Source organism: Gracilinanus agilis, chromosome 3 (assembly GCF_016433145.1).
Source record: "Gracilinanus agilis isolate LMUSP501 chromosome 3, AgileGrace, whole genome shotgun sequence".
Lineage (NCBI taxonomy): Eukaryota > Metazoa > Chordata > Mammalia > Didelphimorphia > Didelphidae > Gracilinanus > Gracilinanus agilis.
Window position 1 is genome coordinate 107,906,361 of NC_058132.1, and position 26,979 is coordinate 107,933,339.

The 26,979-nt window shown below is 37.7% G+C and overlaps 1 protein-coding gene across 2 annotated transcripts; it reads right to left on the reverse strand.

Annotated features, from left to right (window-relative positions):
• Window positions 1–2,003: 2,003 nt before the first annotated feature.
• CCDC90B (coiled-coil domain containing 90B) lies at window positions 2,004–26,358 on the reverse strand. 2 transcript variants are annotated; one of them, XM_044666011.1, is made up of 9 exons: window positions 26,238–26,358; window positions 18,142–18,261; window positions 17,385–17,488; window positions 10,070–10,171; window positions 9,321–9,362; window positions 9,163–9,234; window positions 9,028–9,081; window positions 3,961–4,075; window positions 2,004–2,753 (listed from the first exon to the last, which is right to left on the reverse strand). In XM_044666011.1, exons 1-9 carry the CDS (start codon window positions 26,356–26,358, stop codon window positions 2,698–2,700), a joined length of 786 nt encoding a protein of 261 aa, XP_044521946.1. In that variant the 3' UTR covers window positions 2,004–2,697. The 2 variants fall into 2 exon arrangements, with proteins under 2 accessions (XP_044521946.1, XP_044521947.1); XM_044666012.1 differs by lacking the exons at window positions 17,385–17,488; window positions 26,238–26,358 and having other exon boundaries at window positions 18,142–18,249.
• Between the last annotated feature and the right edge of the window lie 621 nt (window positions 26,359–26,979).

Here is a 26,979-nt window from a genome sequence, read left to right on the forward strand (position 1 = left end):
TTAGCAACTCTACTATAAATGTCTTGGTAAATATGAAAATGTTCTACTTTTGAACTCCTTGGAGTATATGCCTAATGGTAGCATCACTACATCACAGAGAGACAAGAATAATTCTTTCTCCAGCTTCTTGTAGGAATTCTATGGATTCTATTTTCCTGCTTAAAAGGTAGGAAGAAGAAATGTGCTCTTGTGGTAACCTTTAAGTTTCCAAAAAAAGCTTCCCATGTTTATTTCTCTACAAAACAAACTATCATCTGGCAGTCTACCACCAGAATTTTATTATTCTTAGTCCTGACTGTCCTCAGGAGGGAGAGCTTGTGGAAGATCATGGTGAAACTTGGTTGCCTGAAGTTCATCAGTATTGAATGCCACTTCCACGACAGCATCCTTGCATGGGTTCTGGATGAAGCAGGGCTGTGTGCTTGCTCAGTGCAGTAGCACTAATGGTAAATTAACTTGAAAAGACCATAAAGTCAAGATCAAAGTGGAGGAGAGTTGGTGCAAATACCTTCCAATTTGTACACCTTTTGACTTCATCCTAAATCTTCAAAACCCACCAAATCTCAAGCCAGCACTTAAATAAAACCAATCAGGAAGTACAAGTACAGAGGTGGTGATGGAAAAGTATGGCATTTCCCTTCTTTTTTTATTGTTTCAAGGCATTTTCCATCTGCTGAGTCATTAGAGCCTGAGCATTAATGCAGGCTAATTTCTACACACTGGGAATGTGATTTTGAATGATAAATTTAGCAAAATTCCATGACAATAAAGCAACTTAGTGATTGTTACAAATGGTTCATATGCACATACTAAACAGAGAAATAGATTTTATAGGAGAAAACAGTTAAAAAAACACATGTAGCCTGAAAAAGCACAACTTTCTGTTATGGCTCTATTAGCTGGGCAAGTTGCTTGATCTTTCTCTGCTTAGTTTCCTTAGTTGTATGTAATAACTTATACCAAGTGACCACTTAGTTTATACTGGGAAAAATAATTAATAAAAATCACATAGAATCTACTCCCCCTAATTATAGCTTGTTAATTAATGACATGAATGTTGGTATGGAGGTTAACACTGGACTCTTGAGATAGATACTGGCAGGGGCAGTTAGATAGCCCAGTGGCTAGTGTCACGCCTTGAGATGGGAGGTCTTAGGTTCAAATCTGCCCTTAGACACTTTACAACTGTGTAACCCTGGGTAAGTCACTTAACCTCCATTGCCTAGTCCTTTTAGCATTGATATTAAGACAGAAGGTAAAGGCTTAAAAATAAAACAAAGACAAATACTGAAAGGTGCTACCAAGGTAGAAAGTTTTCACATTTAGACCCGAGGGACCAATCAGCTAACTTTAAGAGGTTTATCTCCAGAATGCTATGTGCTAGCTGCTGATTAATTTCATTAAAGACAATTGATGAAGACAAATTTCAATACACTGTCAGGTGTGCCCACGCCAATGAAATAAGAAAACAGTTAAAATGCTATTTTTTAGCTTATTTAGGTCTTAAATCTAAAATTTATGGGTTGATCTGAAAATAAGTATTTGCAATCTGCTTAAAAATAACATATAGTATATTAAAGGATTAAAAAGTAGTAATAGCAGAATCACTAAAGATGAATTTTCCTGACAGAGATATATCTTTGCAGACCATTTAAACTCACAATTGTATCTTGCTTTTTTAAAAGTCATAGATAGAAAGCCGCATTCAAAAAAGTTGGGGCAAACTTGTTTTTGTAATCTACACACATCTTTATATTCCTGCAGCTCAGGCTAAATGGTTAAGGAAAATCTGAACTTTTTAATGTAAAGTGGTGCAAACACATAACAAATTAGAATGTATGTGAAAAGTCATTAGTTTTGGCCATAAGAGTAAATTTCAGATTCAGGTGTTAAGACAATATTCAATAGGTGATGATATAATCTTTTATTTTTCTTAAATATGTAAACATGAAAATAATTTTCATTAGTTATAACAAATAAAAATTCGTCTGGAGGCTCAGCACCAGAGTTATAAGCATTTATTAGTAAAGAGAGAGAGTTTGATAGAGGTTGAGAGAGGTCTCAGCCTTTCTAACCTAAGGTAAGATCAGGTCCCAGATTTTAGCCCACTGTGGTCCCCTCCATGCTGAGGTGCTGCTTGCTAAGCACCAGCCCAGGGAGTCAGTCCATTCAAGAGCAGAAGTAAAAAAAGCCTCTCTCCTTTCCTCGATCACCTTTTAAATCCCATTAGCTCTTCTCTCCGTGGTGACGTTCACGCTGATGCCAGGGGATGCCAGGGCTAGCCTCTGTACTCAGGATCAATGTCCCCTAAATAATTTACTTCACACGTGGTAAAAAAAATCCAAAACCAAACTCCCACAAATAGGCTCTAGTCATGATGAAAAATGAGTATTGAATATATACTAAGAACTTCAGTTTGGGGAGTAAGTTTACTCATATGTAGCTAAAACTGAGTAGTGCACCCTGTAAACTAGTACAAGTATAAACTGCAAAATACCTTTCTACCACACTTTAATTAAGTTCTGAATAACAACTTTTGGGCCTCAGAGAATAAAGACAACTAGATTTATTCAGGAACCAAGACAAGCCAAACTGAATCCTGAATCAGTTCCCACAGTGTTATATAAAAGCAAAGATCATCAAATGTTATGAAAATGTAGTCTTGTTCCTGCTGGTGGTGATACTGAAGAGCTGCTGTTATTTCCAGAGGCTGTAAAATCCCAGTGACATTGCCAGGCAAGAAAAAACAGTTGCTGAAAAAAAACCAAATCATTACTATAATATGTATAGCAGTCATGGCTACTTTTCTAGGGGTGCAGCAAAAGAAGTTCTATCCTAAATCTAAACAAGAAGCAATAACCAAGAAGTCAAAAAACTGGCCTTCTAGCTCACATTCCATATACTCCTTTGTGCAATGTTAAGGACCACGTGGGTGAAGTGCAGGCCTGACTATGGTCCTCATCTATAGACTTTTTATCTTTAGTTATTTAGATTATAGATAGGAATAATCTGTAATATAGGGAAACAGGACAGTTATGTTGCCTGACTATGGTCCTCATCTATAGACTTTTTATCTTTAGTTATTTAGATTATAGATAGGAATAATCTGTAATATAGGGAAACAGGGGACAGTGAATTGAGAGCCAGGCCTAAGATCAGGGTCCTGGTTCAAATGTGGCCTCAAACACTTCTAGCTATGTGACCCTGAGCAAGTAAGCACCTTAATCTCCATTGTGTAGCCCTTACTGTAGCTCTCTTCTGCCTGGGAACCAATACACTATTGATTCTGAGACACAAAGTAAAGGTTTAAAAAAATTTTCTTGTAAGGAAGCAACATTTTAAATAACATCATTATACAATTAAATACTTTGGCAGATTAAAAGAAAACCAGAAGCCAGTGTGAATTGAGAGGAGAAAATTTGATATGCCTTGACAATGTCATTTACAGATGAAATTTATTCCATTTTAATGGACAGGAAACAATTACTGATGTGGGAGTCTTTGCTGAATAAATGACAACTACATATAGTCAGACAACTGACTTGTCAGGAAAAAAAGACTGAAATTAATACAAAGCTAAAAGAAAGAATAAAAAATGAAGAAAAAGATGTAGCATACAATTAAAACAATTCAAACCTGACCTATTTAGGCATGTTATTGTTGCTGAAACATCAAAAATGGATGGAAGGAAGGCCACCAGTACAATTCAAATAATTTCTAACTGATTTAAATCAATTGCTATAAACAGGAGACCAAAAAAGTCTAGAATCATCTTAGTCAACAAACACTTGGCTTTCTTGTCAAATGGAAAAAACTGGCAAAGCAAGGGCAACTCTGCTTTTGAAAAGGGTTCAAACAAAAAAGGAGACCTAACCACATAAAGTCATTGCAAGATCACTTAAGGATGAGCTTGAGAAAACAACACAGGGGTAAGAGATCTTTAAAGAATTTAGTACCTACCTGCAAGATAACGAATTGTATCAAGTTTATTGGACTCCATCAGTGTTTTTAGTGAAGCAATTTCAATGTCAATTTTATTACTGGTCCCTGCAATAATGCCTTTAATGTGAGTATCCTGAAATACAAAAGTTTTTATTAATTCAGTCTCTTTATGTTATTTTAAAATAAATTATACCATAAACCAAAATTCTTTTTAGCTGCTTGACACAGAAAAAAAATCTTTATTGACTCTAAGAAGATTAAGGGTTAAAAAAAAAGCACATCTTAGGAAAAGCTAACTATTGGGAAAAGTCACAAGAAGAAACATGTCTACAAACCGTATACTGTGCTAAGTGTTGGGGGAAAAAAGATTAGGTAATACAGTCCCTCCTCTGCTTGAAGGCACTCTGACTCCAGCAGATAAAATGATGTCCCTTCATTGGGAATCATGAAACTTGAGCCTTGCTCTGCCATTAAGCAGCTGCGTGTCTTCTAATGCCAACACACTGAATATGTATAGAGTAATGTGCAAGGAGGGATAAAGGATTAAATAAGACTCAGTACTTAACTTCATGGAACATAAAATTGAGTTATGAACAAATCACTTCATGGAATCATGGAGTTTGAAAATCCAACTCATAAAAATGGAGAGGGAGAAGAAAAGGATAAATGGGGGAAAAAATAGGATGGCAGGAGACCCAATAATCACAACTGTCAATGTGAATGGGATGAAGTCACCTACAAAAAGGAAGAGGATAGCTGAGTGGATTAGAAGCCAGAATCCCACAATATTGCTGTCTATAAGAAACATTTTTTTAAAACCATAACCTTCTGCCTTGGAATCAATACTTAAGTATTGATTCCAAGGCAGAAGGTGGTAAGGGCAAGGCAATGGGGTTTTAGTGACTTGCCCAAGGTCACACAGCTAGGAAGTGTCTGAGGTCTGTCTGAGGTCAGACTTGAACCTGTCTCTAGGCTTGGCTCTCAATTCAGCTGCCCCAAAGAAATATATTTAAAGCAGGGAGACACACACAGAGTAAAGGTAAAGAGCTGGTACAGAATCTACTAGCTTCAGCCAAAGTTAAAAAAGCAGGTGTGGCAATCATGATCTCAAAGAAAAAGTGAAAATTGATTTAATTAAAAGAGATAAGAAAGAACATATGAAAAAACTGGTAAGATTTATATGAAGTGATGCAAAATAAAGTGAACAGAACCAGGAAAACATCATATACAGTAACAGTTATAAAGTATAATGATCAACTGTGAATGACTTAACTATTATCAGAAATGCAGAGGCAATGAGGTGGCAGAGTGGATAGAGAGCCAGGCCTGGAAATAGGAGACCCTGGGTTCAGATCTGGCCTCAGACATTTCCTAGTTGTGTGACCAGGCAAGTCACTTAACCCCATTTGCCTACCCTTTACTGCTCAATTTTAAGACAGAAAGAAAGGGTTTAAAAAAAAGAAAAAAGGAAATGCAAGGATCCTGGCCAACTCCAAGGGACTCATAAAAAGGCTATCCACTGCTTAGAAGGAACTAATTGAAATCTGAATGTACACTGAAGGATGCCACTCTTCACTTTTCTTCCTCCATAAACTTTTCTCTAGTGTAAGTTTTATGTGTCTTCCTCCAGTGAAGGAAAATTCACTACTTCCGGAAGCAGACCATTTTAGTTTGGGACAATGCTTAATTATGAAGAACTTCCTGCTTTAAACAGATGAACTCTGGGAAAAAAGTCTGAAGTGATCAACTGAGTTGAAAGTCAAGGAAAATGAGGAATGACAAAAGGACAAAGTAGTAGCAATTTCCTTGGTGATGAAGCCTAAGTCACCAGCAAGATTATAGACTTTAGAGCTTAATAAAAGAGGAAAAAGTTTTTTGTAGACAAACGAATCTTTTTCATTAAATGCATCAAGAAGCTGGGTGACAAAAGAGAAATAAACAAATGAGAGCTTTCTCCTGATTAATCACAAGGAAGAGGCAGTCAGTTTTTTTTTTTTGCTAGAGTGAAAATGCAAAGGTAAAACAAAGAAAAAAATTGTAGGAATACTCTAAAAATAGCTTAGAAGTGTAAAAATAGCAAATATTAGAGTCATCAATACTGACAAAGGCTTTTGTTTCTTAAGGTTAGAGTGAGTTCAAATGCATTCACAAAGAGATCCATCCCTACAAAAATAATCACAGCAGTTCTTTTTATAGTGGCAAAGAATTGGGGAATGGAATCCACCAACTAACCAACCAACCAACCAACCAACCAACCAACCAACCAACCAATCAACATTTATTAAGCAATGGCTATGTGCCAATTGCTAGCAAAATGAGGCAACAGAGAGATCCTGCCCTCAACAAGCTTACAATCTAATGGGAGAGACAACATGCAAATACATACATATATGTAAAGCAAACTATATATGGGATAAGGATAATAAAGGAAGGCACAGGAAATGAGGGTGGGATTTTAGTTGGGACTTAAAAGGAAGCAAGGAGGTAAACAGGAGTGAGGGAAGGAATGCTCAGATATGATAGATAGCCAGAGAAAATATCTGGAGCTAAGAGACAGAGGGTCTTGTTTCTGGAACAGTCAAGAGGCCAGAGTCACTGGCCTAAAGGAGGTGGCCTAAGTTATGAAGGGCTTTAAACAGAGCATTTTGTATTTGTTCCTGGAGGCAACAGGAAGTCATTGGAATTTATGAAGTGTGATAAGATAGGACCTGCACTTAAAGAAAAGTGAGTTAGTGGCTGAATGGAGGATGGATTAGAGTGGGGAAGAGTCCTGAGGCAGGCAGATCCACCAGCAGGCTATGGCAATAGTCCAGGCATAAGGTGATGAAAGCACCAAGGTGGTGGCAATGTCTAAGGAGAGAACGGGGTGTATTTGAGAGAGATCCCATAGGCCTTGGTGCCAGCTTGGATATGGGAGGTGAGAAAAGGTGAGGAACCAGGAGGATGGTGTAGGCTTCTACAGCAATAAGGAAGGCAGGAGGGGGAAGTTTTAAGGGAAAAGAGAATGACCACTGTTTGGACATAATGAATTTAAGGTGTTTACGGGACACCCAGACTGAGAGGTCTGAAAGGCAACTGGAGATGGGAGACTAGAGGTTAGCAGAGATGGGGCAGGATGGGTAGAGTTGAGAATCATCAGCACAGATATGGGTACTGATGAGATGAACAAATGAAGCAGTGAAGAGGGAGAAGAGAGCCCAGGCAATGATCTGGAGAAGGACCCAGCAAAGGAGACAAAAAGGAGGGGCCAGAGAGGTAGGCAGTGTCCAAAGACCTATAGGAAAAGAGGGTATCAAAAGAGGAAGGGTTCATCAGTGATGTCCAAGGCTGCAGAAAGGTCAAGGAGAATGAAGACTGAGAAAAGGCCACTGCATTTGGAAACTAAGAGCCCATCAGTAATTCCCCCACCTTTTAAACTTTCCATAATGCCATAATTGGTTCCAATGCAGAAAAGAGGTAAGGATTAGGTAACAAGGATTAGGTGACTTGTCCTGGATCACAAACCTAGGAAGTGTCTAAGGCCACATTTGAACCCAGGATCTCCTCTATCCACCAAGCCACCATGCTGCCCCTATGATTAATTTTGGAAAGTGAGTTGGTAAGGGAGATATAATAGGTTTGCCTAGTAGCACTAAGGGCCTAGTTGAGGCTATGCAACATTAATTTGTAGGGGACTGAATCAAGTTGCATAATTTTCTCCACTTTCATTCGGCAGTACATGTGTAGGAGGCAAAGGTAAGAAATGCTAGGAGTGATCTGAGGCTGAGGTGCGGCTAGGCTTTTAATTGTCAACATAAGTGGACTAGGGAATTAAGAGGACAGTGTAGAGTTAAATTGGTTCACCAAGGAGTCTAGGGAGAAGAAGGGGCAGTGGCTAGTGTAGGGTAGCTAGTGGACCGGAGATCAGGGTAAAAATGAAGAGTAGGGTTATGTAAGGGAAGGTAGAGGGAGATGTAAAAAGCCAATTGATTACAGATGGATAAGGGGATTTCAGAACTCTTGAACATGGAGTGGGTGATGGTAAGATCTAGGATATGACCATTTTTGTGAATCTGGGAGGTGAGTAAATTGAGGAACTGAATGATTAGGGTATTTTAGGGAGAGTCAATATGTATGTTGAAATCACTTAGTATGAGGGCAGGAATTGGGAGGGAAGTGGTCTGGGAGCCTGTAGGCAAGTTACCAGGATTTTGGCCGAGTGGTGGATATCAATAACAAGAATATCAAAGGAAGAGAGGTTAAATGAGTGACGGAGAAAGGGGGAGAAAACTGGCAGTACCAATGGAAAACAAGCAGTATTCCAACTTTTCCATCTTACAAGTGAACTGAGGAGAATGAGTGGATGGTGCAGCCAGTACTGGAAAACATGGTCAGGAAAAGTCAGGTTTCAATAAGAGGTGGTAGATGGAAAGAGTGAACAATAAATGTTATATGAATGGGTGGATATACTTGATAATGGTTATAGAAAATGATGAAGGGAATAGTTTCAGAGATGCCTGGAAGGACTTATATGCACTGATGAAAAATGAAGTGAGCAGAACCTGGAGAACAATTTACACAATAACAGTAATAGTGCAAAGAAAACCAACTTTGAAGGACGTGGGAACTCTGTTCAACACTATAACCAATCTCAGTTTTGAAGTGCTCATGATGAAACATACTATCCACTCAAGATAAAGAACGGATAAACTCAAGAGTAGATTGAAGCTTATTTTCTTCTATTTCTTTTTCTTGCTTCCTCCTTCCCAACTCCTGAATATGGCTAATGTGGAAATTTGTTTTGTGTAGCTATGCAGATTTATAATAAGTTTTATTTTTTTAGCCTTCTCATTGTAGGTGAAAGCATTAGAGGAATAGGAATTTAAATTGAAAATAAAGTTAAAAAAAAAAACAAAACAACCCACAATAAATGTTGTACTCAAGCTTTGAAGGAAAACTTAAGTAGAAATATGCTGGCAGGTAGGAAGAAAGAAAAAAGTTTCTAAAATATTAAGCCTATAAAAACTCTAACCCCAGAAAGTAACAACAAATAATTAACAGATCCAGAAAACTGTACTCATAATAAGGAAACAAATCCCAACTTACCTTTTTGTTAAATTCAGTGGTTGCTTCCAAAACTTTCTTTTCTATTTCACTGAACTGAAAAATTTAGGAAGAAAGTGTTTAAAATCTAAAAGAAATGAAACAAGTAATGAAAAAGAAATCTTAAATGGATATTACCAGATCTGTTACTCTGCTCCTCTCCAGGTTAATATCCAACTTATTGTTTGCTCTGATTCGACTACTTTCATGCTGTAAAGAAAAGGAAAACATTTTAAAATGACATCTTGTTGTTTTTGAAATATTCTCATATGGCAAAAAGAAAATGCTTTACTTACCAGTAGTAGTTGTTTAACTTGTTCTAATTCAACTTTCATTTTCTAGGTATAAAAGGGACCATTGAACATTAGTGTTAATCAAAAGACCATCTTCCAAATGACCTAGAAATTCTGAAACATAAGATAACTAAAATTTGTGGAATCTGTGATTTTCTACAACAAATCCACCCTAAGATTAAAATAGAAACAATAGAACTTCTATGAAGACAAGCTTATTCTTAGATCCCCAGTTAGATTTACATCTAAACACTGTAATCTATTTAAATTATAGTGATTTTCTTTTAAAAAAGAATTTGGACCATCTCTTATTTGAAATGAAATTTTCAATCTGGTAAGCAAAATCATTTATTTTTTTCTGTTTGGGGGGACAGAGAAAATTAATGGAAAATGAAAATGTCCCATTAGCCATAAAATTCAAATGAATTTGAAGTAGGATCTTGCCGATTTTTTTTTTTTCATTACTGGTTAAGTAAAAAAAAGTACACAGGGCAGGAGAAACTGCAAATATAGATCCATCCATCCATCCATCCATCCATCCATCCATCCATCCATCCATCCATCCATCCATATCTACTGATGACTATGATTTAAACATAAAGGTCTAGGTATTGTTATAAAATATTCTTGTAAAATTTTCAATAGTTGTAAAGCAAATGTAGTTGTCATCTTTTGTTAAAATATTTTAAAACAGCAAATTCTGTGGTATGTATTCAGTATGATGTATTCCTAATTTTAAAAGTTTATATTACCTCATTCTCTGCTCTTAGATTTGCAAATTCACTTTTCTCTAGGATGACCATATCTTTCCGGATTGAGTCCAAATGTGACATTAATTGCTGGACAGTAATTTCCTAAGAAATAAAACATTTATAAAGAGTGAATCAAACTCTTTTGTCTATTAATCAGTGACTTTTAAGTTAATCAATCAAAAACTTAAGTACCCCTACTTAGTCCAGTCACTAAGTATGAGAGTTCACAAGTCACTTGCTAGAGTGGATGACAACTCCAGAGGCCACTGTCACTGTGTCCCCTCTTCCCCCCCAGGCAAATTGAAAGACTACTATTGGTTCCTGTAAAGTGGATAAAGGACAGGAAGTGACTTGGAAAAAGGACTATAAAAAGTCATGAACTTCCTGTCCAAGGAATTTCTCCTTGGGGCTTTTGGACTTTGACTTCAACTTGGAGCTTTGGGACTTTGACTTTCAGCTTTGGAGCTTCTTAGAGTCCGGGGACTTTCTTGATGTTTCACTGCTGCCTTGGTGAGCTTAGCTCATGAGGGTTTTTCTGCATTGGGATCTTGCCTGGATCCTGCTTGGCTTGCTGGTGAGTGACTAGGATTCTCACATGGAGATTGGAATTGTGTCAGGGAGTGAGCTTCATTTCACCTGATCAGCATTTAGGATAGGATAAGCAGTCTCTTTACCTCTTTCCCTTCCACATTTTCCTCTTTTTACTAATATTCCAATTAAACAAAATTGTTAAAAGATGCTAATAGTTTTCCTGACAAGAGATAATAACTGGCAACTACTTTTTATAACTCTTTTATTTAGTCAAAATCCCAATTTAACCATTATACATTATTTATAGACTGAATTAAGAACTAGGCCTTATGGTATTCATGAAAATTAAGACAATGAATTAACACATATTAAAATCATAATGTTGCTTTGCTAGTCTGAAGAACAGTAACAAACATGAAAATTGTTGTATATTTGGGAAATGATAATGGATAAGAATATTTCCTAGGAATCAGGAAAATGGCTAGGTTTTACTAGAGTACAAAAGAAAAAAATAGAAATTCACTTCTTTAGCTGTAAATACAATCCTATCATAAGAGAGTAAAGCAATAAAAGTCTAATGTAAAGAGTCTTAGACTTGGTTTCAGAAGCCCTGAAGTTGAATCCTGACTCAAGATACCTACTGGCTGACCACAGACAAGTCACAAAGTCTCTGAGACTAAGTTTCTTTATCTATTAAAAAAGGAAAATAATACTTGTACTTCCTACTTTTCATAGGGTTGTGAGGTTAAACACTTTATCAAGCTTAAAGTGTTATAGATAAGAGTTATTATTTAATAGGAAATTCCAAGGTACCACATTGGAGTCAGAAGCTTAACAAAACTGGCGGGAGACTATTTTGCCTAACCACCTTGAGCATGATTTCAGAAGGATAATTTATGGGTCATTTATTAGGCAACCTTATACTAAGCTTTGTATCGGAGAGGACATATTTTAAAAGGTGGTTTCAAATCCACTTTCAAGGAAGTCACATGGTATTTCTAAGGTTTTACCCAGTGAGAGATACCAGTTATAAAGAGTAGCTGAAAAGATAATAGTTTAAAATATAAAAGTGGTTTAAGGAAGCTTTGTTAATAAAGTACTACTACTTTCCCATTACTCAACTTTCTTAAAATTCAGCAGTCTGATAGCCTCCTACAAAAATATTCTCATTTTTCTTAATGAAAGGAAAAACATTTTCTTAATGAAAGTGGTGATCTAGCTCTTAAAAAAGGCAGCTACAGGATTCTGTTAGCATATATTTTTACATATCCTTGGTATAAAGGAATTGTTTGTCATTTCATTCAATAAATACAAAGGAAAGCAATTATCAGCAACCCTAATTCTTTTTGAAAAATACTATGATCACTGTTTATGGCCAGGACAATAATATTTTGAGGTTGCTTTATTAGGCTATTCCTTTTCTCAGGGGAACCAAGCAACCCTAATGGAGCTACTTCATATCTGCCATGACTCAAAGCAAGGCATAAGTAACACTTTTAGAGAGTGACCATAAAGCACATCTGATGATTTTGGATTTGGACTGCTCATTTTTATCCCAAGAGGTATTTCTTCCTCATGGGATTGTGAGAAGGGGAAAAGGAGATGACAACTAAACCACTTAAAGATTCAAATTGTGCCTACACTGCAATACAACTGTTGAACCTCAGAAATAGCATTCTCTTAGTGTAGTCTCTTGCATATTGTAGATTAAGGGAATTTTCATTCATTTAACAAATATTTGAGTGTCAGCCTATGTGTGAGTTCTTTACAAAGCTGTTTAGGTCACTAGGGTGTTTGCCTGAAGAAAAATCTGTAGTGAGAGAGGGCCTACTCCCCACAGAGACAGCCCATTCTACTTCTGGGTTGTTCTTAGGAAATTCTCATTATATATAAAACTTAAATCTATCTTTTTTGCAACTTCTACCTATTATTCCTTCTAGTTCTGGCCTCTGAAGCAAAGCAGAGCAACACTAAATCTTTCCCATATACTAGCCCTTCAAATACTTGAAGGTGATACATGACTCAGTGAAGCCTGCCTTTTTTTCGCCGAGGAAAATTACCTTAGTTCCTTATTGATCCTCATGACTTTTCTGTGAGGTGGGTACAGTTTTATCTTCATTTTACAGATGAATAAAGTTTAGAGGTAGATATGTGCTTAATCACACAGGTGATATGAAGGAGGATTTAAACCTTTATGTCTTTCCTTAATGCAAGATCAGTGCTATTTCCATTATATCATAATTCCTCATGCAGTAGAAAGTTGTGAAAAAAAAATTACTAAACTAAAATATGTCTATAAATTCAAAAGCAACTTAAATTTAGGGCTTGAAAATGCTTTCAATTCTTAAAAGTCTGTTTACCCTGAAAAGTAAAATAAAAATCTCCAAAGGGAGGGCACTCCATTCACAAAAGTGCTAAAATGTCACTTAATTTGAAACTACATTCTATAGCAGTGATAGTGAACCTTTTAGAGATGGAGTGCCAGGCCCTGCCCCCTAGACTGAGTGCCTATGCCGCCCCCCATCCCCCTAATCAAGCGCTATGCCACATCCTAAACAGGGGAGGGAGGAAGCGCTCCCATTAGGCTGCTGGGCAGAGGGGTGGGTAAAGTAAGGAATATCCTCAGCAAGTGTAGAAAGGTGGAGGGGAGTGGCCCAAGTGCCCTGCTCTTTTCCAGCTCTGCAGCCTGTGAGCCACCCACTTTACTCTCTGTGTGTTCCTATTGGGCTACTGGGCAGAGGGGTGGGGTGGAGAGGGGGAGGGAAGCAGCTCTGCCCAAGTCCCTCTGCCTTTCTAGTAATGAACTCTTGGGGTAGGGAGGGCAGCACGTGCCCAGAGAGAGCACTCTGCATGCCCTTTTTGCACCTGTGCTATACGTTTGCCATCGCTGTTCTATAGCACGAGAATAAAATTTTCCTATTTCTGAAATGTATTACTGCTCTGGGGAGGGAAGGATCCATTTAAAAAGAATCTTTGGTGTACAACTACAAATGAAGACAGATTCTATACTTAAGAAACTATTATATAGCATAAGTCAGAGCAAATTAACTCATTGGCAAACAATACAAATCATTATTCCATAATCAGTTGTTCAGTGATTAGTTTAACTAATCAATCTATATAAAATTTACTGCTACTAGGCCAAATGCCTATTTTAATTTGGATCTATTAATGGGCATTTGTTATGATGAATACTTATTGACCAAGCTAAAGTAAAGAAGCCAGATATGTATGCTATTTACCTTAATTTTGTCTCTAGAAATTTGAACTAGATCTCAGCTTCTTTTCAAGTCTAAAATTCTATGAAAAGCAGGTAGAGAAATGATGAACAGGTTAATTTTAAACAATATTGGAAAAACCTACTTGAAATTATGAAGAGCAAAATGAATAGAACCAAGAAAACATATACAATTACAGAATTAACATTATAATAACTTGTGAATGTTTACCTTCAGAGAAAGAACTGATAAATAGAAACAGGAAAGACATGATTTACATATACATATTTTTTGGTCAGGTGATACATTTTATGGTGTGGGAAGGGGAAAGAAGGGGTGAGATACTGGGGAATTTTAATGTAACTAACAAACAAATTAATAAAAAATAATTCATTAAAAGTAGGCAGAAAAATTTAGCTAATAGGAAAACATCTCTTCTGGAGGAACCAGAAAGTCACTGAATTTTATTAGGAAGCATAGATTGAGACATGGTCAGAACCTGCTAGTAAGGAAGATAAATATGACACAGATGAATAAAAGACTGACTAGAGTAGGGAGACTTAAGAAAGTGGGACCCCATCAGGAGGCTACCACCAACAGTAGAGGTGATCAGAGATAGAAACAGGGTGGTGACAATGTATAGAAAATAAGTTACATGGGGGAGCTAGGTAACACAGTGAATTGAGTGCCAGGCTTGGAGTCAGGAGGATCTCAGTTCAAATCTGGCTTCTTTCTAGCTATGTGACTCTGGACAAGTCACTTCCCTGCAGTTGCCTACTGTGGCTCTTCTATCTCAGAACTGATACTGAGATAGAAAGTAAAGGTTTAAAAAAAATTTACAAAGAAAGAATCAATAGGATTTACTTGGCAGCTAATTGGATATGGAGAGATGACAATTAAGATAAGAGAATACTTTTGATCCAACAAAACCACTACCAGGCCTTTATCCCAAAGAGATTTAAAAAAAAAAAGGGAAAAGGACCTATTTGTATAAAAATATTTAGGGCAGCTCTTTTTGTGGTAGCAAAGAATTGGAAATTAAAGAGATACCCATTAACTGAGGAATGGCCAACAAGTTGTAGTTTATGACTGTAATGGAATACTATTATGCTATAAGAAATGATAAGCAGGGTGAATTCAGAAAAACCTGGAAAGACTTTCCTGAACAGATACAAAGCGGAATATCAGACCTGGGAGAACACTGTACACAGTAACAGCAATATAGTGATCCAAGACAATCCAAAGAACTCATGATGAAAAATGCCATCTACCTCCAGAGAAAGAACTGATGGAGTCTGATTGCTGACCAAAACATACTGAATTTCATTTTCTTCATTTTTTTTGTTTGAGTTCTCTTTTACAAAATGACTAAAATGGAAAAATGTTTTACATGACTACATGTAAAATCTATATCAGGTTGCTTACCCTCTTAGGGAGGGAGAAGGGTGAGAAAATTTGGAACTAAAAAAAAGTTAAAAATTGTTTTTACATGTAATTGGGGGAGAAAAACAAACTAAAGCATCACAGAAAAAAAAAGGATGAGACCTAAGTTGTAAGCCTGGGTAAACTGGGAGGATGGTGGTACTCTTAATAGTAATAGGGATACCAGGAAGAATAGGAGGGTTTTGAAAGAAAACAAATTTTCATTCTTCTTAGCTCTGTGAACCTAGGCAAGTAAAAATTGAATTATTTCAATTTTGGACATGTTGAGGTTTAAAACATGTCAAGTTTGTAGTCCTCAAAAATTCCTAGTGTGGCAGGAACTAAATTGAAATGTTGGAAATGTTGAATAAAATAAATAAAAATACAACATAATATAAATTTGTGATTTTCTAAGTTAATATTCAGCCTTCAGGAATCCACTTCTATCTTAGTTTATTTAACACTACTAGTTTAAGATGTCTACATAGCATTTAGTTAAGAGATATCTAACATGTAGTTAGAGATGCAAGACTGGAGAATGGGGTAGGTTTTAGGCAGGACAAGTAGATCTGACAGTTATCTGCATACGGATGATAATTGAATCCATGGCAGCAGAGGTCACCAAATGAAATAATAAAGAGGGAGAAGAGAAGGCCCTGGGCAGAGCCTAGGGGGTCACAGGTATGACCTATATGAAGATCCAACAAAAGAGAGGAGCCATCAGCTAGGTTAAGAGGAGAATCAAGAGAGAAATGCCATAAAACGCTAGAGAAAATATCAAGAAGAGGGTGACCAACAGTCAAAGGCTGCAGAGCAGTTAAGAAAGACAACAATGGAGAAATGTTTGTAGATCTGGCAAGAGACTATCAATGACTTTGGAGAAAGAAGATTCAATTGAATGCTTGTCTTTGAATGCCAGGCTTCAAAGAGAGAAAGGATCTGACTGTAGGCACTTTTTTCAGAGTTTAGCCATGAAGGAAATGAGAGATACAGGATGATAGCAGCAGAGATGGATGGATCAAGTGATCCATCTTCACTACTAATGAAGGTGATAGTGACCGAAGGCATAAGTGACATGAGACGAGGAAGGCAGTGAATCACCTCAAATTTTTTTCAGTGAAATATGAGGCAAGGTTCTTAGCTGAGAGGGTAGGGGGAGGAACAACCATAGGAGCTTTGAGAAGGGAGGGAGAGGTTTTGAAGAGTTGCTGTGGGAAGTGGGATAGTGAATTGATCAGTGAGGTGTAAAAGGAATGACCTGCCATTATAAGATATAATAAATTTGTAGTGGACTAAGCATAGTTTTATGATTTTCTCCATCTTCATCATGCAGCACATGAGTATGAGTAAAAGTAGTAGATGGTGGTGGGGTAGACCAATGCTGGGACTAGAAAGGGCAAGACTGGTAACATAAGGGGTCCAGGATCTCAAGAAAATGAGGACAATGTAGAGATGAACTGGTTCATTAAGGATTCAAAATGGGAGAGGAGAGAGAATGTAGCCAGTGCAGGAGTGACAGCCTGGGTAAGAATTGAATTATGGTGGAGTTGGAAACCATGGAATGAAGAAAAGGGTTGGGAGTTGCAAGCCAAAAAAGGTAGAACTTGTATTGATATCTTTAATTTTTACATCACTTTTATTTCCAAATATCTCCCTTAATTCAGCAAGCTATCCCTTTTAACAAAGAATCAAAGAGAAAAAAAATAGTTGAACAAAATCAACTATTATATTAACCAAACTGGACCCACAATCACAAAAACAGAAAAGAATAGATTTTTTTCACTTATTTTTGGAGACTAGGCTTGGTCATTATAAAGAGGATGAGTGGGCTATTATATGATTTCTAATATTTCAATTCAAAATACAGTTTCATCCACAGGGAAATTTCTATGTCATCTGAACCACTTCTGAAATTTAAGAACCACTGTTCTCATCATGTTAGATCTTTGGCACTAAAAATGGAATATCCATAAATCTGTTTTATTGCCTTAACTATTTACACATGGTTAATATGGGATTTCTAGCAAGAGGAACTTTTGTACCTTAAGCCTTCTTGGAAACAGACTCAAAAACAAGCTAAGGTGCAGAAGATGTAATACTTTTGCTTTCTGCACACTTGGAAAAAATAATATATAACTAATTACCTGTTGAGTTCGAGTGACCATCTCTTTATAGATTGTGTCAAGGCTGACATTTGACAGAACTGTTAATGCTGACACAATTGTTTCTGCTTTTGCTTTTTCAAATCCTGTGGGCAGGGAACAGGCATTAGTATTTTTAAAGTTGTAAATCCTTATCAGAATAGAACTTTTTGCCACACAATAACATTTTTCTTTTTAATTATTTAATGCAATACCGCTCCCCCTCCCTGCACCATAGAAGGTATCATTTGACAAAAAGATAGTCTATATAGTGTCTTTTGTGCTTCTATTTTTCAGTTCATTCTCTGGAGATGGACATTCACATATTATTCTTCAAATACTAATACTATAGCTGAATATACTGTCCTCTTGGTTCTACTCATTTTATTCTTTATTACTTCATGTAGACCTTTCTAAGTTTCAAAAAATTCACCTGTTCATTGTTTCTTATGGCATAGTAATATTCCATCATAATTTTATACCATATTTTATCCAGCCATTCCTCAATTGATGGACATTCCCTTGATTTCCAGTTCTTTGCCACCGCATAGAGAGCTGCTAGAAATATTTTGGAAAATATATTCTTTTCCTTTTTCCCTGATCTCTTTGGGAAAGTCCCTGCAATAGGTCTCACACTATAACTTTCTGCAAATTATACATGGCAGTCTAAATCATAATCAATGTGATGAGATAATGGATTACCATATAATTATAATGCTATTTCATCTTTGGAATATGTACTCAATAATTGGTTTCTCACCTTGTTTTTCCAAGTCTTGAACCAATGCATGGCTATCAAAAGTTAACTTCCTTTGCTCCAACGGAGTTATGTCTATACTCCTCATGTCATAACCTTTCTTGGAACTAGTCGTCTGGAAACCTGAAAAGTAAGGGTCAGGTTGTTTTTATGAAATTGACTAATTGTCAAGAAACTTCAATTAAAGGCAATAAAAGGAGGGGGAAGGTGGTTAGATGGCACAGAAGACTGGAGCCAGGAACTCATCTCTTGAGTTGAAATCTGATCTCAGACACTTCGTAGCTCTGTGGCCCTGGGCAAATCACTTAACCTTATTTGCCTCAGTTTTCTCAAAAGTAAAATGAGCTGGAGAAGGAAATGGCAAATTTCTCCAGTATCTTAGCCAAGAAAACCCCAAATGTGCTCATGAAGAGTCAGACATAACTTAACTAAATAACAAAAAGTGGGAAGTGTTAAGAGATGTTTGTATACTAATTCATTTTAACAAATATTTCACCATCATTTTACACAACATTTAAGTATTGGAGTGCACTGCTTTCCTATTTTTTTAAAACCCTTGTCTTCCATCTTAGAATCAATACTGTGTATTGGTTCCAAGGTAGAAGAATGGTGAGGGCTAGGCTATGGGTGTTAAGTGACTTGCCCGGGGTCACAGAGCTAGGAAGTGTCTGAGGCCAGATTTGAACCTAGGACCTCCTGTCTCTAGGCCTGACTCTCAATCCACTGAGTCACCTAGCGGGCCCCATAGGCAATGTTTTCTTATGCTTCCTTTGCAAAACCATTACCCATGGAGTCAATCTAAGATGAGAAAACATGATAGCTAATGCCTGGATAGGAACACTTCATTTATTAAAAAATGGGGGGTGGGGGGAAGAAAAGAAACCTTAAAAGACTTTTAAAAGACAAGCATTTTCTATTTTGAAACCATGCCCTGATCATAATAGGCCCTAAATTATGTGCCATGAATGAATCTTAAAACAGTATTATATCTTTCACTTTCTACCTCAACAATTTTTTGTTCAATGTGAGAGGTTTGTTATTATTGTCTATCTTGCTACCTTATATCCAATCAACAGTGAAAAACAGTACAAGCGCACAGTGTATAGTGCGTAAGACTTGGCCTTAGAATCAGGCCAACCTAGATTCAAATTCAGTCTCTGACACATACCATGTTTGAGCTTGGGCATCAGTACTCTAGGGTAGCTCTCTAAGGCTATAAGCTCAAGAGGAGGGACTGATCCTGTTTTGGAAGAGAAAATTCCCTCATCTGGGAGTATTCTGTATCAAAAAAATTAGGAGTTCAGCCTTTTATTATTCCTTTTCAACTAAATCAAATCTATTTCGACCTATTTAAACAAATTATTGATGTAAAAAATGAGATATGGCTAGAAATGAAGATATCAACTATAATAAATTTTATCCATAAGTTTAATGTAAATCATTTGCTACAAGGAAGAAAAGAACCTAAATAGTGGCTTACTCAGCAAAAACTTGACTTACTAATAGGAGAGCTTTGGAAGCTAAAGATAATACCTCTTTAGATTATAAAGCAGAGAAAAGGTACTGGAAGGCAAAATATTGGAGAGAGATAAACTAAGCAATGTCAAAGTGAGGGCCCTTAAGAATGAAAATGGGAGGATGATAAACAAGAAAAATGGAGAAAAACTACAAAGATTTTTAACAACTCTTCACCACTGAGGAAAGCATGGCTTACCACTTAGATTTAAACTTTACTTTCCTCAATATGCTTGGAGTGGAAAAAGAAACTGAAGAAAACATAGATGGGATATCAGCTAGTTTAGGACACGTCTTTACTACTGCACAACTGATTAAAGAATATAAAATCCCACTGTGCTTATTATTTATTGATTATTTTTAAAAATTTGAATTTAGAAAGGAAAAAGACATCTTGCCTTAAAATTACTCAAGGCTTTTTGAAAGATATAACTTTGTTGAACAAACTTGATTATAATTAGGCAGGGCATAAATCAGAAAGATGTAGGCTTGCCAAAAGACATTTGCTAGTGTCTTAGAAGAGAAAAAGCACAGAATTGCAAATAGGAGAAGAAATGTCCTAAGACAGTGAGGTCTTTCAGATGGTCCTGTTTGTGAATGACATTGTGCTGGTTGCATCAAATACTAAGATGAGGTATAATCTCCCCAAAACATCTTACAACTCTCAAGTTTGTCCTAACTACCTAAAGAAAAATAATTAAGCGGATGAAGAAAGCCTGTTATTCAGATTATGATATGCAGACAACATAAAAAGTTCATTTAGACAAACACTATATTCATGGACATAGAGTTGGGCACACAATTAAACAGGAGTAGACTATACTGTCTTTGGGAAATCATGAAGCTCCTTTAACAACTTCTAAATTCTCTTAAAATGTTTTTAATATTAATATTATTTTGATTGTGTTACAGTTTTCAGTGCTGAAACATTAGTCTCAGATAAATTAAAAATGTATTATACAGAGTAATGGTAGGAACTGTGAAGAACTAAAGAAATGTTATCTGTGAAAAAGAAGATGGTGCATAAGGAGATAGTAAGAGATAATTACTGATGGACAATATGTGTCACACTGGTATCCTTGTGGTATCATGATAAAGTAAGTAATGACACAAAATAGGTAGGCCTGTATTGATTGTTATCTGTATCACTGTAGGGAATAGTCTCACTGATGAAATAACAGATTCATTAGATTATTTAGGTATGGTTCAGAGCATGTATTCATTAATAGTACCGAGAAAGAAGTGATTGTAAAAGACATGGGTCCTGAACTAGGCACAAAGGACCAACAGGATTTGGATAGGTAGAAAGCAGGCTTTCCAAGAATGCTGGAAATAGATTACATGTTTTCTATCATGTGGTCAAATGTGCACGACACAAAAAGAAACCAGTAACACACTGGATAGCAGAATTTAAAGATATCAAAAAAATACAACAATATATACATTTATGCACACTAAAATCAACTTCACTATTATATGGAATTAACTAATTGTTGCTTTGTTGTTGTCTTCCAGTTCATTTTACAGATAAGGAGCTGAGGCCAACAGGGTTAAGTGACTTGCCCAGGGTTTCATAGTAATTGTCTGAGGTCACATTTGAACTCATGAAGATAAGTCTTCTTGATTCCACGCCTAGTGCTCTATCCATGGGGCCACATAGCTGTCACCAATAAACTCAAGTGACTTACTATTACCTGCAGGATCAAATATAAAATTCTGCTGGGCTTTCAAAGTCTTTTATAACCTGCTTCTTTCCTAGCTTCTCAATTTTCTTATACTTTACTTTCTCTGAGTACATTCTGTGTTAACAGTGACACTAGCCTTCTTGCTGTTTCTTGAACATTTCATCTCCCAATACAAATGTTTTCACTAGCTCTCCCTCTGCCCCACCAATTAATGTAATGCTCTCCTTCTTCCTCATCTCCACCTTCTAGCTTCCCTGGCTTTGTTCAAGTCTTAGCTCAAGTCCACCTTATGCAAAAAGCCTTCCCCTCTGACATTACCCACATATCTGCCCCGTGCAAATCTTGTTTGTACATAGCTGTTCACATATTTTCCCCATTAGACACTGAGTTCCTTGAGAGAAGGGACTGGTTTTTGCCTTTCTTTGTATCCACAGGGTTTGGCACAGTGCCTAGCATAAAGCTTAATAAATAAAAGTAGATTTTGGCTCACAATACAGAAAAGCTTCCTAATCATTACAGCCATACAAAAGTGTAAATAGCTTCTTCCCCCCTCCCCAGAAGGTTTCTCCATCAGTGGGCATCATTAATAAATATTTGCTGAGTGAAATTTTGATCAGTATGTCAACAGCCTGGTATAGAAGTCAAAACATTTAATGCAATTTTGACTGTTATTAGATACAATGTGAAGGCTGAATTGACTTTTTTTTTAAGCCCTTACTGTCCATCTTACTTTTTTTAAAAAATTTTTTAGAAAAATTTTTTCCATGGTCACATGATTCATGTTCTTGCTCTCTCTCTCCCCACGCCCCCCACCTCCAGTAGCCAACGCACATTTCCACTGGTTTCTTCCTGTGTCATCGATCAAGATCTATTTCAATATTATTGATAATTGTTCTAGGGTCTTACCTTTCATCTTAGAATCAAAAGTGTATATGATTCAAAGGCAGAAGAGTGTAAGAGCTAGGCAATAGGGATTAAGTGACCTGCCCAAGGTCAAATAGCTAGGAAGTATCTGAGGCCAGATTTGAACCTAGGATCTCCTGTCTCTAGGCCTGGCTCTCAATCCACTGACCCACCCTACTGCCCCCTGGGGTGACTGTCTTGGGGGTACCATGTTCTTTTTAGACTTCATACAGGGTATCAAGCTTATTTTTATGTACCATGTCTTTAGCTGTTCACAAAATTGGAATACATCAAAAGGAGGGGGGATCAGGATTATGAGAGGTTCAAAAATCAGGCTATATAAACATTTGGGAAGAATTAGACCATAGAAGTTTTAGGGTCAACCTAAATAAGCCTGTAGGTAATTGAAGGGCTGTGATTCCTACGAGATTATACTTGTTTACCTTGGCCCCAGAGGGAAGAAGGAAGTTAAGAGGTAGAAAAAAGTAGATTTTGGCTCACAATACAGAAAAGCTTCCTAATCATTACAGCCATACAAAAGTGTAAATAGCTTCCCCCCTCCCCAGAAGGTTTCTCCATCAGTGGGCATCTTTAAATAAACTTTAAAGACTTTAAATAAATGGATAACTCTTTGTTGATTATTTTGCAGAGGAGACTACTGGTTAGGTATACATTGGAATACAGCCTCAGAGGTCAAGATAGAGCTCATACTGCAATAGAAATGCCAACCAGGCATTCATACTAACACTATCTTTTATAACTGTTGTGCAGCATTGTTATCTGATTACTAATGCTTTTCATATCCATGTCTTCATTTATCCTTCTTTGAGTTCTATCCCTAACTCACAACTCCCATAAAATACTCTGGGACAGGGGCTAACACTTTTATTCCATGGATCCCTTTGGAAGTCTGGTGAAGCCATGGATTCCTCAGAATAACAATTTAAAATACATGAAGTACAAAGGTTTTTAATTATCAAAATGCTTAAGAAAAAGAGGTTTATGCACCCCAAGTTAAGGACTCCTGCTCTAGGAATATTCTCTTTTCTTTTTTTTTAAATCCTTGCCTTCTGTCTTAGAATTGATATTTGGTAAAGACTAGACAATTGGTGCTAAGTGACTTGCCCAGATTCATTCAACTAAGAAGTGTCTGAGGCCAGATTTCAACCTAGGTCCTCCTGAGCTCAGGCCTGGTTCTCTATCTACCATGCTACCTAACTGCCTCAATATTCTGTCTTTTCAATTTTAGACAGTATCCTCACCAGCAGAACTCAAAGGCAAAGTACTTTTTTGTCTTTATCTCCCCACCTATGTGTAAATAGAATTAGCTCTAGCCCATTCATAGTCAAAACCCTACTCAACCTAGGCATAGAAATTATGTCACCCTCACCTTCCTTAGTGGGGAGGGGAGATGAGTTTCCCACACGTGACAATAAGTAACAAATCAAGAACAAGAGACTGCCCTTTGGGCAGTCCAAATCAATGTAGACACTGCCATTTGTCCACTTGAATTAGAGGTGGACCCACAGGAAGTGACGAAAGACACTATCTCTTTAAGTAAGTTGGTTACTTCCCCGTGGAGGCAGTTCCCCCTCTGAACTTGGTGCTGAAGGATCTCCTGAGACCACAGACAGCTTACATCTGTATTGTCACGTGGGTAAATTAGGCTGACTTCCTTGGCCTACCTAGGCCGCTTCTAAACTCTGCCTTAAGTAGGCATTAGCCTATCTGGTTGTTAGGCCTTGTGGCTTGTAGCCTGATTTATTTAGCCTTTTAACCTTCTCTCTCGTCCAGGCCTAACCAGGCCTGGACTAGCCTCTCCCTTTCTCTTTAATCCTATACCTTCGCCTTCCTAGTTGTAAATAAACTTGCCTTAACCTGATGCTGACTTGGGTCTGATTTAATTACGGAATCAATCCGAATTGTTGATTCCTGGCGGCCACGTTTTAAATATTTATCTATAAAATACCTAAATTTCCACTCTTACACCTATCAAGACTGTAATAAATGTTGAAGGAAATATTTCTCTCCGTTTGGAATTAACAATGAGGTTTAGTTGTTTCATTGAGTCCTTAAACTATTTTAAATGCATTTTAACTAAAAACTATACATTTAAAACTCCATGGTTTGCCTACTACAGTAAAATTCAAACTTATAAACTGCATTGAAGACATTCCACAATCTGGCCCAAATCTTGTTCTAGTCAAATTTACCTACTTTTGTGTTTCTCCACCGCTTCTACACCTTAGTTCATGGAATTTCTCCTTGCTAGGATGGCCACCACTTGTTATTACCTATCCAAATCTTACTTCTGCATTAAGATCCAGCTAAAAAGTTTCAGCCTTCATAAAGTCTTTCCCTCATAACTCAATGGGATAACAATTTTTTATTGTTGTCATATCTGCATAGCTCTTTAAAGTTTGCAAGTAGTTTTACATGCCATATCACTACAACCTTGAGAAGAAAGTACTGTTCTCCCTAGTTTAGCGAGGAAACAGAAGCTGTTGCCTTGCTTTCTCAGGATCACAAAGCACTGTCTTAGGTAGGATTTGAACTTAGGTCTTCTTGACTTCAAATCTAGCACTCTATCCACTATGTCATGTTGCCTTAATTTTACTGATTTCCCAATAGATCCTCAGCCAGTCAAATTACTTATTCATCTGGGCCAGATGAACAGATCCATCTAGCAACTGTTAGGCTATTTCTGCCTCTAACATGTATCTGTGTTGTTAGTTGTTATTCTGTTGAGCCCCACTCTTCATGTTCCCATGGACCATGGCCATCCACAAGGTTTTCCTAGAAAGGATACTGATGTGTTTTGCCTTTTCCTTCTCCAGTGGATTTTTTTGTCAGGCAATCACAAGTGAAGTGACTTGCCCAGGGTCTCACAGCTATCAAGTATCTAAAACTGAATTAGATATAATGTGAAGACTGAGTGAGGTGACTGTCTTGGTGTATGTACTCTGCTCTTTTCAGTCTTCTTATCATGTTTACTTTTATGTGCCATGTCTTAGATGTTGACAAAATGGAACATATCAAAAGGAGGGTGATTAGAATTATGAAAGGATCAAAGATCATGTTTTGATTTCTTGACTATAGGCCCTGTGCTCTTAACCATTTGAGTCACAGTTGCCTCTGGTCTAATTTATAACTTAACAGAAATCAGCAGGTCAGGTCAGTACACTTTTAGTAGATGCTTACTATGTACCAAGCATATGTGCACTGGAAAGGCAACAAGTAAAACGAACTAGGAAACACGATTTAAACAAACAAACAAACAAACAAAAAAACCCAACCTAGCTCTCAAGGAGCTCACAGTTTAGCGGATCCGGTCAGAGTCCAGACTTAGCTTTCGTAATGAGAAAGGAACTCATTCTTTAAGGCAATCCATTCTAGGTCAGGAGCGCACCATTTGTTACGACAGTTTTCCTTATAATGAGCACAATTTCAATTCTGGTAACCTACGGGACCTTTTACAATAAAAATAATTCTTATTTACAAAGCCTTGAACTCTCTCCATTCCATATCTCATTCGATCCCTAGAACAACCCAGGCGTTATCATCTCTAGTCGGCACTGGGGAAACAAGCCCAGAAGTCAAGTGACTTGGTCCGGATTCACCCTTCTAGTAAACGCTCTACCTCCAAGGCTCCAGGTTCAGCCTTCTATCCTGCACCAGTCACTTAACATAATCTACAAAACATGCAGGTAGATCACCATTCCTAGTTTGTTCCCTGTCAAAACCCTCTTCAATCCCAGAGCTCAGCGGAGATGATGCGGGGAAACAGAGATCCCGAAGAAGTTCTAAAAGGGAAAGGCGGGGGCAGCGCCCAAGGGAGGACGGCCGCCGAAAAGGCCCAAGAAGGTGGGCGCTCTAGGGGAGCTGGGTGGGACGAGGGGGCGCGCAATGGTTCTCTCACCCTAAAAGGGCTCAATAACACTGTGCGAGTATAACCAGAGGAGGACAGCTAGAAGGGAGCAGGGAGGCTCTTCTCACCTCTCCATTGGGTTAATGAGCTGCCCGCTCCGCCAATGGGCCTCCCGTGAAGGGTAAAGGTTCCAGAGCGGATCCCCTTACCGCGGAGGCGAAAAAGCTGACAAGCACAAGGGCCTCGCATATCTTCTACGACTAGCTTCCGGTGGAGAGAGGGCCGCAAAGGCTAGGCTGGTCACGCAAGGGTTTCTGGGAAGCTTAGTTGCGTTGCCCGCATAGCCTCCTGGGAAATGTAGTCTTCAATCTGCTATAAGCCACCAAAGGAAATTACGTTGGGCCGTTGCCGCAGGGTCCTAGGAATACGTGACCAGAATCCCAGTGAAATTTGCCTATTTCATTGACTGGTATGCTTCCTCTTCTTTTCCCTGCCCCTGCCCTGCCCATTCCCGCTTTCCTGACCTGTGCGTGCTGATAGCCGCCCCTAAGGTAGCAGTGATCTCTTCAGAGAAAAGACTTGTCCTTCCAGACAGTTACTAGACTTTGTCTTTCGCCCTAGTTCTTCCCCTTCATGACCCATATACGGGCTTCTGGGAAACGTAGTCTGAGCTTGGCCGTGATGCATCTCGGGAGGTGGAGACTCGGAAATGCAGTCCAGTTCATCCATAGATTATTTCTGCTAGCGGCGTTGTGTATCTGCCGCCCCCTGGTGTTGTGGAGGCCATTCCTTAAGGTGTAGCAGGAACAATGGTAGTTCAGTGGAGGGAGCAGTAGGCTTGGAGTAAGAAAGATCTGACTTCACATTTAG